This window comes from Emys orbicularis, chromosome 12, assembly GCF_028017835.1.
Source record: "Emys orbicularis isolate rEmyOrb1 chromosome 12, rEmyOrb1.hap1, whole genome shotgun sequence".
Classification (NCBI taxonomy): Eukaryota; Metazoa; Chordata; order Testudines; family Emydidae; genus Emys; species Emys orbicularis.
Genome location: NC_088694.1, coordinates 39,207,216 through 39,223,712, shown reverse-complemented (window position 1 = coordinate 39,223,712; position 16,497 = coordinate 39,207,216). Strand labels below are relative to the sequence as shown.

The 16,497-nt window shown below is 44.9% G+C and overlaps 1 protein-coding gene across 1 annotated transcript; it reads left to right on the top strand.

Annotated features, from left to right (window-relative positions):
• Window positions 1–13,361: 13,361 nt before the first annotated feature.
• Window positions 13,362–14,339, top strand: LOC135886157 (olfactory receptor 6B1-like). The gene has a single exon (XM_065414018.1). The coding sequence runs from the start codon at window positions 13,362–13,364 to the stop codon at window positions 14,337–14,339; it is 978 nt and encodes a 325-aa protein (XP_065270090.1).
• Window positions 14,340–16,497: the final 2,158 nt, after the last annotated feature.

Here is a 16,497-nt window from a genome sequence, read left to right as displayed (position 1 = left end):
CCCTGCCATTGGGCCAGAAGCTTGCTTTCTGCCGTGGATACCAACACCATAACCCGATCCCCTGGTTGGAACTGTCACACTTTTGCCTGGCGATTGTAATGGGTTCGCTGGGCCTCCTGTGCCTTCTCCAAATGTTCCTGTACAATAGGGGTAACCCAGTCTATCCGGTCTCGCATCAGCATTACATGATCTATTATATTTCTCCCCTCATTGGGTTCCTCTTCCCAGATCTCTTTGGTGATATCTAGTATGCCATGGGGGTGACGCCCGTATAATAACTCGAAGGGGGAAAACCCAGTTGAGGCCTGTGGTACCTCCCGGATAGTGAACATAGGTAGGGTAGTAGGGTGTCCCAATCCTTCCCGTCCCGACTTACCACCTTCCTTATCATAGCCTTGAGGGTTTGGTTAAACCTTTCTACCAACCCATCAGTCTGCGGATGGTAGACCGAAGTTCTCAGGGTATGTATATGGAGCAGAGTACAGAGGTCCTTCATTAGCTTCGACATAAATGGGGTTCCTTCGTCGGTTAATATCTCGTTCGGTAGCCCCATTCGGGCAAAGATCCCCACCAGCTCTTTGGCTATAGTTTTAGAAGCCGTGTTCCGCAGGGGGATGGCTTCTGGGTAGCGAGTAGCATAGTCCAAAACAACAAGTATATATTGGTGGCCCCGAGCCGTCTTCTCCAGGGGTCCCACTAGGCCATGGCTATTCGCTCGAAGGGGACCTCTATGATGGGAAGGGGTACTAAAGGTGCCCTCAAGTGGGGATGGGGACTGTGCAGCTGACACTCCGGGCAGGAGGCACAGTACCTCCGCACTTCTTCATGTACTCCGGGCCAGAAGAACCGTCGTAGGACTCATGCCAGGGTCTTCTCTATCCCCAAATGCCCCCCAAAAAGATGACTATGAGCAAGACTTAATACAGCATTCTGGTGTTTTTGAGGTACTAGGATCTGCTGTATCTTCTGCCTCTGTACTGGTGCAACCCGGTATAAGAGATCCTTCTTCATTATGAAGTAGGGTTCTGGTCCCTGGGTTTTCCCTTCCACGGGCACCTAATGTTGTCATACCTTGGGTCTTCTGCCTGGTCCCGTCCAAAATTTCCTCTCCCGGGGCTAATCTGCCCAAGATCTAGGGGCCCAGTCTCTGTTGCCTCTACTGGTTCAGAAGCATTAGGGTGGGGGTCAGACTCAGGTGCTTCTCCCTCCTGCGTGGCCTCCTTTTCAGCTGCGTGGGTCCACCTACCTACAAGAGTGACCCTCTGGCTTTGGGTCAGTATTCGGGTTCCCAAGGCCTTAGCTGCCCTTCTTTCCCTTTTTGTCTTTCTACCCTGTCTGGGAGTGGAGACCAAATCTGGGGATATTTCAGAGAAGATTGGGGGTTGACAGTCTGCTGTGGATGCCTCATCAATTTTAGGGTCCCCATCTTTCTCCAATCCCCATACTGGGAGTAAGTTTCCAAACCCTGGGAAGTCCCTCCCTATGAGCACCGGGTATGGGAGTTTAGGGACTACACCTGCTGCTACCTCAGTAGTGTTCCCTTGGATCTCAACTTTTACTGGGATGGTGGGGTAGTAACTAACTGTCCCATGGACACATGTTATCCCTGTACATTTAGCCTGCAGCAGCTGACTTCGCTTCACGAGCTTCCCTGAGATAAGCGTGATAGCACTTCCCGAATCAACTAGTGCCGTTGTCCCTACCCCATTTAGTTTCACTGGTCTGGTATACATATGTGGGGTTAGTGAGACCCCCACAAGGTGGATTAGGGAGCATGGATCTTCCCAGTTCCCCAGGTTACACTGCATAGGCTCCTCAGCATTGGGACACTGTGCAGCTATGTGTCCCCACTCCCTGCAGGCATAACATCTGTATGGAGCCCTAGGCGTTCCCCGGTCTCTTGGTTTGGGCAGTCCAACATCACGATCCTCTTCTCCCTAAGTGCTCCGACTCTTTGTGGCCTCTGATGGGCCTTCAGCCTCTCTCTTTTTCCATCTGGGTCCTCCTGGTGGCCCAGTCACCCGAACTTTAGGGCTTGGTGCTGCTAGTTTAACCCGGGGTGCCTCTTCCTTAACTGGTTGGGTCAGCTCCCTCGCTGTCCTTCACCTCTCTACCAGGGCGACAACCTCATCATAGGTGGAGGGTTCATTCTGGCTTACCCAGGCATGAAGGTCTGGTGGTAGTCCCCTCATGTATCGGTCGATGACCAGAACCGCTAGTATCTCTTCCGGACTCTGGGACTCTGTTTGGAACCACTTTCGTGCGAGATGGATGAGGTCATACAATTGGGACCGAGGGGTTTTGTCTTCCTGGTACCTCCAACAGTGATACTGCTGGGCCCGCACTGCTGTCATTACCCCAGATCTGGCCAGGATCTCTGCTTTCAGCTGGGGGGAGTCTGCACAGCCTCTTCAGGCAGATCATGGTAGGCCTTCTGGAATGGGGCAAGGATGCCAGACCACTGATCTCGAGGCCAGGCCTCCCGTAGGGCTGTCCTCTCAAAGGCCAGAAGATATGCCTCTACATCATCCTCCCGTGTCATTTTCTGCAGCCAATGGCTGGCCCGTATGAGCCACATCCCATCATGGCCGCGATTCAGCTCTGTAAGGGACTTTATCTGGTTTACCAGTTCCCGCAACATAGCTCGGTCTTGAGCAGCCTGGTCCATCAGCAGGTGATTAGTCTCTTGCTGCAGCCGCACTGCCTCCTGTTGGGCGGCTGCCTGGGCACGGGTAGCCTCCTGCTGGGCCGCCGTAGCTTGTATCAGTGCCCACACTACGTCATCCATTGTGGTGAAAAAAAATAAACCCTCTCTTATTTTTTTTTAAATCACCCTCCTTCTTCCGCCACGCTGTGCACCCCAAGATCCCACCCCTGACACCAGTGTGACAAAGTTCCTCCTCTATCTTGGTGGGTCCTGCACTTATTGGCAGATTTTCTTGCCTCAGCGATTCACCATGTGGGTTGGGGAATAGCCCAGAGACCTTCCCCTCTGGAAGAACCCACAGTCCAGGTCAATTGGGAGGTTTGGGGAGAACCCGGGCCCGCCCTCTACTCCGGGTTCCAGCCCAGGGCCCTGTGGACTGCAGCTGTCTATAGTGCCTCCTATAACAGCTGTATGATAGCTACAACTCCCTGGCCTACTTCCCCATGGCCTCCTCCAAACACCTTCCTTAGTCTCACCTTCCTCCTGGTGTCTGATAACGCTTCTGCTCCTCAGTCCTCCAGCAGCACACCCTCTCACTCTCCGCTCCTTGTGCCTCTTGCTCCCAGCTCCTCACACTCGCACCACAAACTGAAGTGAGTTCCTTTTTAAAGCCCAGGTGCCCTGATTAGCCTGCCTTAATTGATTCTAGCAGCTTCTTCTTAATTGGCTCCAGGTGTCCTAATTAGCCTGCCTGCCTTAACTGGTTCTAGCAGGTTCCTGATTACTCTAGTGCAGCCCCTGCTCTGGTCACTCAGGGAACAGAAAACTACTCATCCAGTGACCAGTATATTTGCCCTCTACCAGACTCCTGTACCCCACTGGTCTGGGTCTGTCACATTAGCTATACCTTAACCCAATCATTTTACTGAAATTTAACTAACCAATCCTAACATATTACAATACAATACAACATGATTATTTAACCAATTATATCCCACCACCTTAATTGGTTTACACTCAACAAAATTAATTATGCAGCGGACAGAAACCATCACAGAACCAGACAGAGATTATACAGACAAACAATAGGGAAGTGGAGACTACAGTGATAGAACAATACAGAAATGAGGATTTCACATCCCAGCTATTGGTAAATGAGTTCTTGCCAGACAGGATGATATCAAACTAAGTTTCCTTTTACATCTTCCAGGCTCTTCCCTTTCTCTGGAGGTGATAGGAATATCAGGACAGGATTGTATTCCTAACAGCCCAATAGCACCTTATTTCAATGTGACTAGTTTGGAATGTGAGGATGTGACCATACACTTCCCAGTTTATGGCTGGCCTCTGCTGCTTAGCCAAAGACCTTAGCCTAAGAACCAGGCCTCAGACTGTCACAGTAAGAGAAGGCCCTTACACAGACAGACAGTGATTTTGATTCTTTCTTTTATACCTCTATAACTAGCTTAGTGATAAGAATACACCTAAATTCTTAAATTATGCGCCTTTGCAGACAGGCCTGAATATCTATATCCTAACACTGTCTCTAGATTTTTGTTTAAAAAAACCAGCAATGGAGATTACTGTGTCGAACCCAAATAAAACTCGAATTTCCCCTTAACTCATGAGCTGCCATTGTCTCTGACCACTATAGCCCTGAGGAATATGGAGCTAAACACCAGAGCCAACTCCCTTCTGCAAAATTCTCTCCCAGTCCTCACTAGTTAGATCACAAATTTAACCTGCTCCACAGTTTTCGTAAGACATCTTATCCCTTCCTCTTTGCCCGTGCTCCTGGGAAAAGGGCCTATTTCTTTCATTATGGATGATACCTCCTCGGGTGAAAGATTTTAACCTTCACCTCTATACATGTACCACCCTGATTGTTTGGAACAGTTCTGGCTCACCATGGGTGTGGCCCATCTCAGCAGCTCCAGCTCCCTAGCTCAGGGCTGCTATAGTGTGATTCTTTAATGATTACTCATTTTTCTTGGTCACCAATTATTACCAGTGGAATAAGCTGGGGATAGCAGGGTTCTAGTCCCAGAATCAGATACAACTGAATTTAAACTGACAAGTTCAGTAACATGTTTACAGCAGAGACACTCACACTGAGAGCAAAGTAATGCCTTTGTCACTTTTATTAGCACAATCAGTAAAGACCAGAAAGCTCCAAACCACATAAACAAATAGAAGTAATATAATATTTCATAGAATACCAGGGACCTCAGAAGGTCATCTAGTCCAACCCCCTGCTCAAAGCAGGACCAACCCACAGACAGATTTTTGCCCCAGATCCTTAACTGGCCCCCTCAAGGATTCAACTTACAATCCTGGGTTTAGCAGGCCAATGCTCAAACCACTGAGCTATCCCTCCCCCTGCATCAGTCCCTGAATATCCTCATATACTCAGACCCTTCATTGGGGATCTGGTGGTAAGAGACACAGGACCAGCCCTGTCCCCAGCATGGCAAATGAGTCCGATGATACAGACCCCAATGCTCAAAATTCGGTGATAGATGATGTCAGTGTCGAATGATGAAAGCTCACTGGCTCCTGTGTGGTGGCCTGGCTTATTATAGGCCCTGGAGAACTGTCATGAATATTCATTCAAACACTTAGCCTCCCATGTCCATATCTATTCTTCCTCACCCTAACAATATTGGGGTGCCTTTAGCCTATTGGCTAACACACTAATGCCTTTTAGCTCATTCCCATATATGTCAACCATTGCTAAAGTAAGTTTGTAGTTAAACATCTGCCAATCATTTGATCCTGAAATATCCAGGCTAGTATCAGTTCAGTATTCCTGCAGTGGCCTGGTGTTGCTATGTATCAACTCCCCTTTTAAGCAAGCTATTCCCAGTTCCCAACTATAAGGTAACTGTCAAGCCATTTTAGCTATGCCAAGGGTCATAGGCCCATGCTTCACTTATGCTAACCTACTGAAGCCAGACTTTTACAGGAGATAAGACTGTAGGTTCCAGGCATGACTGCTAAGTAAAATAGAATCATAGAATATCAGGGTTGGAAGGGACCACAGAAGGTTATCTAGTACAACCCCCTGCTCAAAGAAGGATCAATCCCCAAACAAATCATCCCAGCCAGGACTTTGTCAAGCCTGACCTTAAAAACCTCTAAGGAAGGAGATTCCACCATCTCCCTAGGTAACCCATTCCAGTGCTTCACCACCCTCCTAGTGAAAAAGTTTTTCCTAATATCCAACCTAAACCTCCCCCACTGCAACTTGAGACCATTATTCCTTGTTCTGTCATCTGCTACCACTGAGAACAGTCTAGATCCATCCTCTTTGGGTGTTCCAGCCCCCTAATCATTTTTGTTGCCCTCTGCTGGACTCTTTCCAATTTTTCCACATCCTTTTTGCAGTGTGGGGCCTAAAACTGGACACAGTACTCCAGATGAGGCCTCACCAATGTCGAATAGAGGGGAATGATCATGTCCCTCAATCTGCTGGCAATGCCCCTACTTATACAGCCCAAAATGCCATTAGCCTTCTTGGTAACAAGGGCACACTGTTGACTCATATCCAGCTTCTCATCCACTGTAACCCCTAGGTCCTTTTCTGCAGGGACCATTTGGTCCCTAGTCTGTAGCAGTGCATGGGATTCTTCCATCCTAAGTGCAGGACTCCGCACTTGTCCTTGATGAACCTCATCAGGTTTCTTTTGGCACAATCCACTAATTTGTCTAGGTCCCTCTGTATCCTATCCCTACCCTCCAGCATATCTACCACTCCTCCCAGTTTAGTGCCATCCCATCATTCAAATCAATAATGAAGGTGTCAAACAAAACCAGCCCCAGGACTGACCCCTGGGGCACTCTGCTTGATACCGGCTGCCAACTAGACATGGAGCCATTGATCACTACCCGTTAAGCCCGATGATCTAGCCAGCTTTCTATCCACCTTATAGTCCATTCATTCAGCCCATATTTCTTTAACTTGCCGGCAAGAATACTGTGGGAGACCATACCAAAAGCTTTGCTAAAGTCAAGGAATAACATATCCACTGCTTTCCCCTCATCCACAGACCCAGTTATCTCCTCATAGAAGGCAATTAGGTTAGTCAGGCATTACTTGCCCTTGGTGAATCCATGCTGACTGTTCCTGATCACTTTTGTCTCCTCTAAGTGCTTCAGAATTGATTCCTCGAGGACCAGCTCCATGATTTTTCCAGGGACTGAGGTGAGGCTGACTGGCCTGTAGTTCCCCGGCTCCTCTTTCTTCCCTTTTCTATAGATGGGCACTACATTAGCCTTTTTCCAGTCATCCAGGACCTCCCCCGATCACCATGAGTTTTCAAAGATAATGGCCAATGGCTCTGCAATCACATCCACCACTCCTTTAGCACCCTCAGATGCAGTGCATCTCACCCGATGGATATGTGCTCATCCAGCTTTTCTAAATAGTCCCGAACCACTTCTTTCTCCACAGAGGGCTGGTGACCTCCTCCCCATGCTGTGCTGCCCAGTGCAGCAGTCTGGGAGCTGACCTTGTTCGTGAAGACAGAGACAAAAAAAGCATTGAGTACATTAGCTTTTTCCACATCCTCTGTCACTAGGTTGCCTCCCTCATTCAGTAAGGGGCCCACACTTTCCTTGACTTTCTTCTTGTTGCTGAAGAAACCCTTCTTGTTACTCTTAATATCTCTTGCTAGCTGCAACTCCAAATGTGATTTGGCCTTCCTGATTTCACTCCTCCCTGGTCATTTGTCCAATCTGCAACTTCTTGTAAGCTTCTTTTTTGTGTTTAAGATCAGCAAGGATTTCACTGTTAAGCCAAGCTGGTCGCCTGCCATATTTACTGTTCTTTCTACACGTCGGGATGGTTTGTCCCTGCAAACTCAATAAGGATTCTTTAAAATACAGCCAGCTCTCCTTTGCCCCTCATGTTATCCTCCCAGGGGATCCTACCCATCAGTTCCCTGAGGGAGTCAAAGTGTGCTTTTCTGAAGTTCAGGGTCTGTATTCTGCTGCTTTCCTTTCTTCTTTGTGTGAAGATCCTGAACTTTGACCATCTCATGGTCACTGCCTCCTAGGTTCCCATCCACTTTTGTTTCCCCGCTAAGGTTAAGATAACTCTATTTACTACACAGCTTGTGTATTCTCCCTCTCCTGCCTGACCCAGCTCAGGGGGAAGATGAACCCTGGACTCCATCATCTACCTGCCCATACAGCTGACTTAGCCTGCTGGTCGGACTCTCTCACTCTCTCTCTCTCTCTCCAGATCCCCTGGGTACCTGTCAGTTGCAGCATCCTCATACTTTTCTGGTGTGTAAGGACCGGGGAGAAGTGGTGGCTAGAACCTGGGTCTGTAGAGCTTGGGTTGGTCAATATTACCACAGTGCCACTGAAGGCCCTATAGAGGCCTACTCATGGAGTGCTGTGAAGAATAGGCACCGAAGGAAGTACCACCCACCAGACCCATAGTCACAGTACCCAGTGGCCCTCTGATTGGCCAAATGCCCCTACTTAACCCAGAGGTTGCCCCAAGAAGTTGTCTGGGCAACCACACAGGCTTTGGCTTGCTATTATGCTGGACTTTTCTTTGTCTCCTGGTCTCTGACTCTGACCATGACTGTTGGTTACAGGCCTGACCTTGTGATTCCTCTAACTCAGTGGCTCTCAAACTGTGGGTTGGGACCCCAAAGTGGGTTGTAACCACATTTTAATGGGGTTGCCAGGGCCAGCATTAGACTTTCTGGGACCCAGGGCTGAAGCTGAATCCTGAGCTTCACTCCCATCCGGGGCAGCGGGACTTGGGCTGTGGCCACCCCCACCCCCCGGGGTCATGTAGCAACTCTGTTGTCAGAAGGGGGCAGCTGTGCAATGAAGTTTGAGAACCCCTGCTCTAACTCCAGCCCGGAGTCTCCCGCACCTGTTGGGCAGACCTCAGCCCAGCTGTGACCACTAGGCAAGACTGCATACATCCCAGTCCATTACAGGCCCTTCCCCTTTCTGCTGCTATTGGGAGAGTCCCAAACAAACAAAAATGATGAGTTTCAGAAAGAGGCCAACAGCCCCCTTACAAATATAGGCTTGTCACAGACACCATGTGTCAAAGAGGCTCCTTCCAGGCTATCACAAAACTGAGGAAGAGCAATGGCTGGCTAGTAAGAGGCATAAACCCCACTGTTAAATGTGGTACATGAGAAAGGATGGGGTTGGTGAGGAAACAGAACTACTACTCCTAGGGGCCTTGTTATTCCTTCCTGCCACAGTGTACAACATGGTTTGAATTATCCATGTGTTGTGATGGGAGGCTTGCACCCCAGGAAGGGCTGAGACATGCAGCAGGAAAGAAGATACTCAGCATTCTGGAAGAGGAAGAGAGAAAGGAAACATCTCCCTTTCTTCCTGCTTGTGGAAAGACTGAGGGAGATCCTGAAATGTTGAAGAAGAGAAGTAAGTGGTACAAGGTGATGATGGTCAAACACCTACAAAGATATTGGAGATAGAGCAGGAATGGATCTGCTCCCCAGTGTGAAATGAGGATGATGGAGGGTCACCTAGAACCACAGTGCACCAGGCTGGCTGCTCTTTGACAACGTCTCCATCCTGATACTGCATCGGCATGTCAACATCACATTCCAGCAGCATAACCCCATTCTACAGCACAGTCTCTGCAAAGCTGTCATAACTATAAAGGGAAGGGTAACAGCTCTCCTGTGTACAGTACTATAAAATCCCTCCTGGCCAGAGACTCCAAAATCCTTTTACCTGTAAAGGGTTAAGAAGCTCAGGTAACCTGGCTGACACCTGACCCAAAGGACCAATAAGGGGACAAGATACTTTCAAATCTTGGGGGGGGGGGGAAGGCTTTTGTTTGTGCTCTTTGTTTGGGGGTTGTTCGCTCTTGGGACTGAGAGGTACCAGACATCAATCCAGGTTCTCCACATCTTTCTAAACCAGTCTCTCATATTTCAAACTTGTAAGTAAACAGCTGGGCAAGGCGTGTTAGTTTTACTTTGTTTTCTCAACTTGTAAATGTACCTTTTACTAGAGTGTTTATCTCTGTTTGCTGTACTTTGAACCTGAGACTAGAGGGGGGTCCTCTGAGCTCTTTAAGTTTGATTACCCTGTAAAGTTATTTTCCATCCTGATTTTACAGAGATGATTTTTACCTTTTTCTTTAATTAAAAGCCTTCTTTTTAAGAACCTGATTGATTTTTCCTTGTTTTAAGATCCAAGGGGTTTGGATCTGTATTCACCAGGGAATTGGTGAAGGTCTCTCAAGGCTACCCAGGGAAGGGAATTAGCTTTGGGATGGTGGCAGCGGACCAGATCTAAGCTGGTAGTTAAGCTTAGAAGTTTTCATGCAGGCCCCCACATTTGTACCCTAAAGTTCAAAGTGGGGAAGCAGCCTTGACAAAAGCAATGGCTCAGGATCCCCAATCAGACACTGCTTAGTCTGTCGACCAAGTGATCGGTCCTCTACTATTCCAGCACCCGCAGATTGAAGCCCTTCTTTACAAATCCCATCCCTGTAGTGGATGTAGCAGAAAATGTTGCATCATTCTGGAAGGCTGACATCTTCACCAGTTGTTACTAAGACTGGCTCAGATTGCCTGGCAACATGACAACAGAGTCTCTTTGGGGAGAATTCCCATGAGATCACCAAATCATATAGAGGTTGGTTGAAACGCAGCACATGGGGCATCATGCTGCAAAAGTGACAATTTGTGTCTGTGCAGGTGTGTTAGGCAGGATTCCATATTGGGACATTAAAAAATTGAAGAGGAAGAAGACACTTCTTTTCTGGTGTCATTTTCTTCTCAGTTATCCCAGTTTTATTACAGTCCATCTCAACTGATTTCAGTGCAGTCATTTCTGATTTATGCTGGGGTAAGTCAGAGGGGAATTGTTTCCTAATTCACTCTCTGAAAGTTTTAAATATTCATTTCATTTGTACTCAATTATTGTAATGCACTCAAGTTTTCTTTCTTTCTTTCTTTCTTTCTTTCTTTCTTTCTTTCTTTCTTTCTTTCTTTCTTTCTTTCTTTCTTTCTTATTGATTTTTGGCTGGAGAACAGATAAAAAGTTAAAAGAAAAGTAATGTAATAGGACGGGAGGGAAGATAAGGGAGGGATGGGCCAGGAAGGGGAAAGGAGAGTGAAATCTTGGTTTCCATCCAATAGCGATTAATCAAAGGTTATTAAAACTTAGAACTAATCTTTTCAAATTTATATGAGATTCCTCTTCTTCTAAATTTTACCTGACTGGTCAGCCAAGTTGTTGGTGCAATCTTCTATCCTGAAGGCAATCTGCTTACCTCTTCACTAGTAGCTGAAAGCCCGTGCTGTTGCATAGGTTTAATGTGTATTTAAAAAGTCATGTGTATTAAAAAGCCCCAAAATGTCTGAGAACTTAAAAAATGAATGACAGATGATGTATCTCAGTAATAGTTGAACATGCTCATAATCTAAAGAAAAGGAGCTCTGGACCATTCTTGTAGCTGTTTCCATCACTTTGCACAAACTCAGCAGACAACAGAGGCTTCAGAATTATATTTGGGGTTATTGTGTGTGCTGGGGTTTGTGTTGATATGTGTGTGAGTTGGGTTGTGCTGGGAGATTATTGCTGATTTGTGTGGGTATGTATTGCAGTGAGGGTCTGTGTGTGTTTAAGGTTGTTTTGTGTGCTGGTTGTGGTGTTGTGTGGGTTGTTGTGTTGATTTCTCAGCCTTCTTCATGTACTGTGTTCTTAGATCTCCTTCCCTGCTGACTACGGGACCTACACTTTCCTCCATCTCTTTCAAGTTTCTAATATATTGATTATTCCTCTTCTTCTTCCCTTTTATGTTCCTTTGTAGGTGTAACTCATTTATGTTGTAACCTTTCTGATTTTCTCCCTGCGTGTGCGCCCTAGTCTTTTGTCCTGATCCTTAGCAATTTGTCCATGTTTTCACAGTTTGTAGGAGACCGTTTTGATTTTCAGGCTTAATAGGCTTCAGAGTGACACACAGAGTGACAATCCTGGAATATTATGGCAGAGATTTTCATTTCAACCTAATCAGTCATAGCCAATTTTGGGAATTTGATACAAGTCCCACAAGTATTGTATGTGTAGAGTATAACAACTTTCAACCTAACTGCAATTTTTTGCTATTGAAAATCTCCTTCTATGGCAATTAGGATAATAATTCCCCTTGAAACACCTTTAGCCATTTCAAAAATCTCAGCCCCTCCATTCTGCTTTAAGTAAAAATTGCAAACTGAGATGCTTTCCTTCTGGATGGCTCCATACCCCTGAATTACATGTTCCCATTGTGTGTGAGTTATGCCCCTGCATGGAAAATTGCAGGGTCTCCTGACTATGGTATACACACCTGAATGTGTGTGTGTGTGTGTGTAAGAATTTCATGTTCCTTATTTGCATACTGAAATGTTGGGTTCTACTTCTGTATTTGATTGTGTGGAGGATAGGATCATGAAAAGTGTTTGAGCAGTAATTATTTCCCAGATCACCTCTGTAGTTATGTACAATATGTCAACAGCATCTTTCCATATTTCCACATAGGTTAGGTCACTAGATCCTGTTACAAAATTTCAAGTCTAAGTGATTTTTGGCAGCACTAATGGGGATCCAAAATAAGTTGAGGCTCAAAATAACTCAAACCATGAAAACAGTGATTATAGCAGCAAATTACTAATGATGAACAGAAGCCTTATAAGAGACGTTAGAAACCAGCAATCTCTGTAAGGGGTCTGTTGATTTTTTTTATTATTATTACTGAATTTACCTGTGGGTTTCTTTATTGTGGTGGTTTCAAGTTTCAATCAGTTGGAAAAGCTAAATGCAAGTATAACAAAACTACCAAAAACTCCTTCTCTCTTAATGAATGTTGGCCTTTTGTGATTGGATCCAGCCACTGAGACCCATGTGCTGCTGCGCCCCCTGGAACTGGGTGGTGACAGGTCACTGTTCCTAGATGTGGCTCTCTCAACACTCCCATTGTATCACCCAGGGTGAGCCATTCAGTGTTGATGGCTCTTGATGGCATTGCCAGTATTCTCCAGGCCCAGCTTCCTCAGGACCTATTACATGTTTCCTGCTATAAAAGAGATGATCTCATCCAGAACAACAGTTGCAATTAGAAATAGCATTCAAAAAACCAAATGGTATTAACAACTGGACAAAGGCATATTCCCCCAAACTGTCACAGCAACCTTAGACAAGGAGGCATTATCAGATCTCCATAATCTAGCTATGAATCCTATCTTGTTTAAGATATTCAAAGAGCCTATCCACAAGTTTAGGTGCAGGAATACTTTTCAAAATTTGGCCCTGAGGCATTTTTGAAAATGTTACCCATAAATTCTAGATGGTGTATGGCTATGAAAAAGAACAGGGGGTATCCTTGTAGAGAAATGAACATACTATGTGATTCCCTTTAGAAGAGATTTGAGAAATATATAGGTAATATTAGGAGGGGGAGGAAATCTATAAAAATAATGTGTGTTAAACACACAATTGTGTTATTGATGCCATGTCCTCAGAAACTGAGGTGTAAATATAAAAGGTTGAAGTGATTTAACAGTCACTTTAGAAAATTTTAACCAGAATACCTCCACCATCTGGAGTCTTGACTCTATTGTTGGGACGGCAACCAGCATGGGGAAGCCGGAAGTAAAATGAAGACTGTTTTTAAATGGCAGTTAGACTATAAATTGCAGAATTTGTTTATTTCCCCTAGATGAAACCAATGGCAAACAAACACCAGGGCAATCAAACGATCATCACAGAATTTGTCCTCCTGGGATTTGGGAATCTCCCTCAACTACAAACTCTTCTCTTCCTGCTCTTTCTAGTGATCTACATTGCGACCATGGCCGGGAACATCATCATCATAGCACTAGTTGTGGCTAATCAGAACCTTCACACCCCCATGTACTTCTTCCTGGGGAACTTGTCCTGCTTGGAGACCTGCTACACCTCCACCATCCTGCCCAGGATGCTGGCCAGTCTCCAGACTGGAGACAGAACCATTTCATTTGGTGGTTGCATCACACAATTCTATATTTTTGGTTCTCTGTTAGCTACAGAATGCCTTCTCTTATCTGTGATGTCTTATGATCGGTATTTAGCAATATGCAAACCACTACATTATGCCGCTCTTATGAATGGACAGTTCTGTTTCCAGTTGACTGCTTGCTCTTGGGTAAGTGGATTTCTGGCTCCTTTGCCAACAATGTTACTAATGTCACAATTCACTTTCTGTGGCCCCAATGAACTTGACCATTTCTTTTGTGATTTAAGCCCAGTAATAAAACTGGCCTGCAGTGACACCCACATGCTGGATGTTACTGCTTTCATACTCTGCTCCATATTCACACTGCCTCCATTTCTATTGACCCTGGCATCCTATGTTTGTATTATCTCCACCATCGTGAGAATCCCTTCCACCACTGGGAGGCAGAATGCCTTTTCTACCTGCTCCTCTCACCTCATTGTGGTGACAATTTTCTATGGGACTCTAGTCATTGTGTACCTGCTATCAGACTCTGATGCACTGAGGGACTTGAACAAAGTCTTCTCTGTTTTCTATGGAGTCCTGACCCCATTGGTCAACCCCCTCATATACAGCCTGAGAAACAAGGAAGTGAAGGAAGCCTTGAGGAAAACTGTCATTAGATTTTTTGTCTTTTGCAAGAAATCAGATATTTCTAGCTAATACATAAAATGGGCCAATCATGGGGATATGATCTTGCAAACTTGAATCATGTGTGTAGCCCGTACTGCTCTCTATGGTCCTGTTGAACTGATGACTCTCAGGATCAGGACTCCCTTAATCCAAAGGTGGAGTATGGGTGTTGCCTACATCTGGCCATCTGCCAGAATTTGGGGAAATTTTGGACAAGAAGCCAAATCCTGAGACATGCACTTCACCACCCTCCCATGCTACTGTTTGGAGAATAACACGTCTCCTCCCTGAACTTTGATTTTTTATTCTCTCAGTGTGGATAACTCTTCAAGTAAATATCTTAATTAGTTCTTGAGTATAAAAGAATTAAAGACGTGCGCTTTAATGAATTTAGCATATGTCATCTCTCCTTGGTTTGTCCCAAGTGATCTTAAAACTGGAATAAAACTTTCTCTTCACACTTTCCGTAACATTAAATCTCTTTTGAAATATGTGTGTAGGCTACAGTTGAAGACAGTAGGTTTTAATGAAGCTATATTGTTAAGAAAATTGTGTCTAATCATTAAATTAGGAATAAATTGTACACATGTCCAAGTCAGCAGCTCAGGTCACACTTAAATGGGGCCATGGTGACATCAGAGGTAACAAGCAATCTGCACTCTTCATTTCCTGATCATTTGCATACTGCAGTTCTAATACCTGAAATAACTCTGAGAGGGATGATAACTGTACAGGTGTGCCCAGTGTTCTCATTGATGGCTTACCCCTACCCAAATCAGATCCCAAAGGACCAGCAACATACCCAGGTCAATATATAACTCAGATCTTACCCAGTAATCACACTGCTGCCAATCCTTAAGAAGGTGAGAGTTAAAACTGGTTAAAGGAATCAAATGCATACAATAATTGCAAGGTTCTTGGATCAGGCTTGTAGCAATGATTAAATAAACTGCTGGCTTGTTAAGTCTCTGGTTGCTCCCAAATGATTTGGAAGGTCCTCAGTCCTTTGGTTAGAATGCTCCCATTAGTATAAATTCATAGTTCAGAGGTTTGAGCAGGAAAGATGCAAAATGGAGATGTTTCCAGGGCCTTTTATAGCTTCTGCCATGTGGATGGGATTGGAAACCCATTGTTTCAAACCAAGCCCATAACACAGTTAGTGGAAAATTACAGGTAACAAGATGGGGTTTGGAGTCTCATGTGCAAGTCACATGTCTCTGCCTGCTCCGCTTAGTCATAGCAGAGGAAATTACCCATACTCTAGTTAGAACATTCACAGCAAAGTCCATTAAGTGTTGATAGGTGTCTTCCATGGTTAATTTTGAGTTAAGTGTTCTTTGATGGGCCATTTAACTTGAATATTTCCTTCATAATGTGCTGGCTAAATACCTTGTTGGTGTTACCACAGGAGCCAACATTTGAAATACAGGTACACAGTTAATATTCATAAATTCAGATACAAAAATGATACATGCATACAAATAGCATAATCATATTCAGCAAATCATAACTTTTCCATAGACATCTTACATGACACATTTTTTACAAGATTTGTTGCAAATATATAACAGTGGTAGCAACAATGATCTACATGGTCATATTTTAATCATATAACATCACATCTTCCATACGACACACCAGTTAATACACCCCACAATGACATTAGCCTTTTTCACAACTGCATCACATTGTTGGCTCATACTCAATTTGGGATCCATTATAACTTCCAGTTGCTGCAGGACTGCTTCCATGACAATTAGTCCCATTTTAGTGGTGGTGTTCATTTGATTTTTACTTTCAAAGTGTAGTATTTCACACTTATCTTTACTGAATTTCATCTTGTTGATTGCACACCAATTCTCCAGTTTTGTCAAGTTTGTTTCGAATTCTAAACCTATCTTTCCAAGTGCTTGAAACCCCTTTCAATTTGATGCCATTTGCAAATTTTATAACCATAAGCATATAAGATAGATGTGTATGGGGGGGAGGGGCTAGATAGCTAGCTAAAGCTCTACAAAATATTACATCCAGAATCACCTGTAAAAAAACTTAGGCCTCTTCTGCTTGACCTAAAGCAATAACATCTTTGCATGTGAATTATTGACGGGATGCTATAGTTGCTTGTGCACATAAATGGTGCATATTTACATTAGGCTACTACATTCACCAAACTGCTGAGGTCTTACTG

Bases quoted from the DNA above. Each gene is read 5' to 3' on its own strand.
- LOC135886157 (XM_065414018.1), top strand. From the start codon at position 13,362: ATGAAACCAATGGCAAACAAACACCAGGGCAATCAAACGATCATCACA.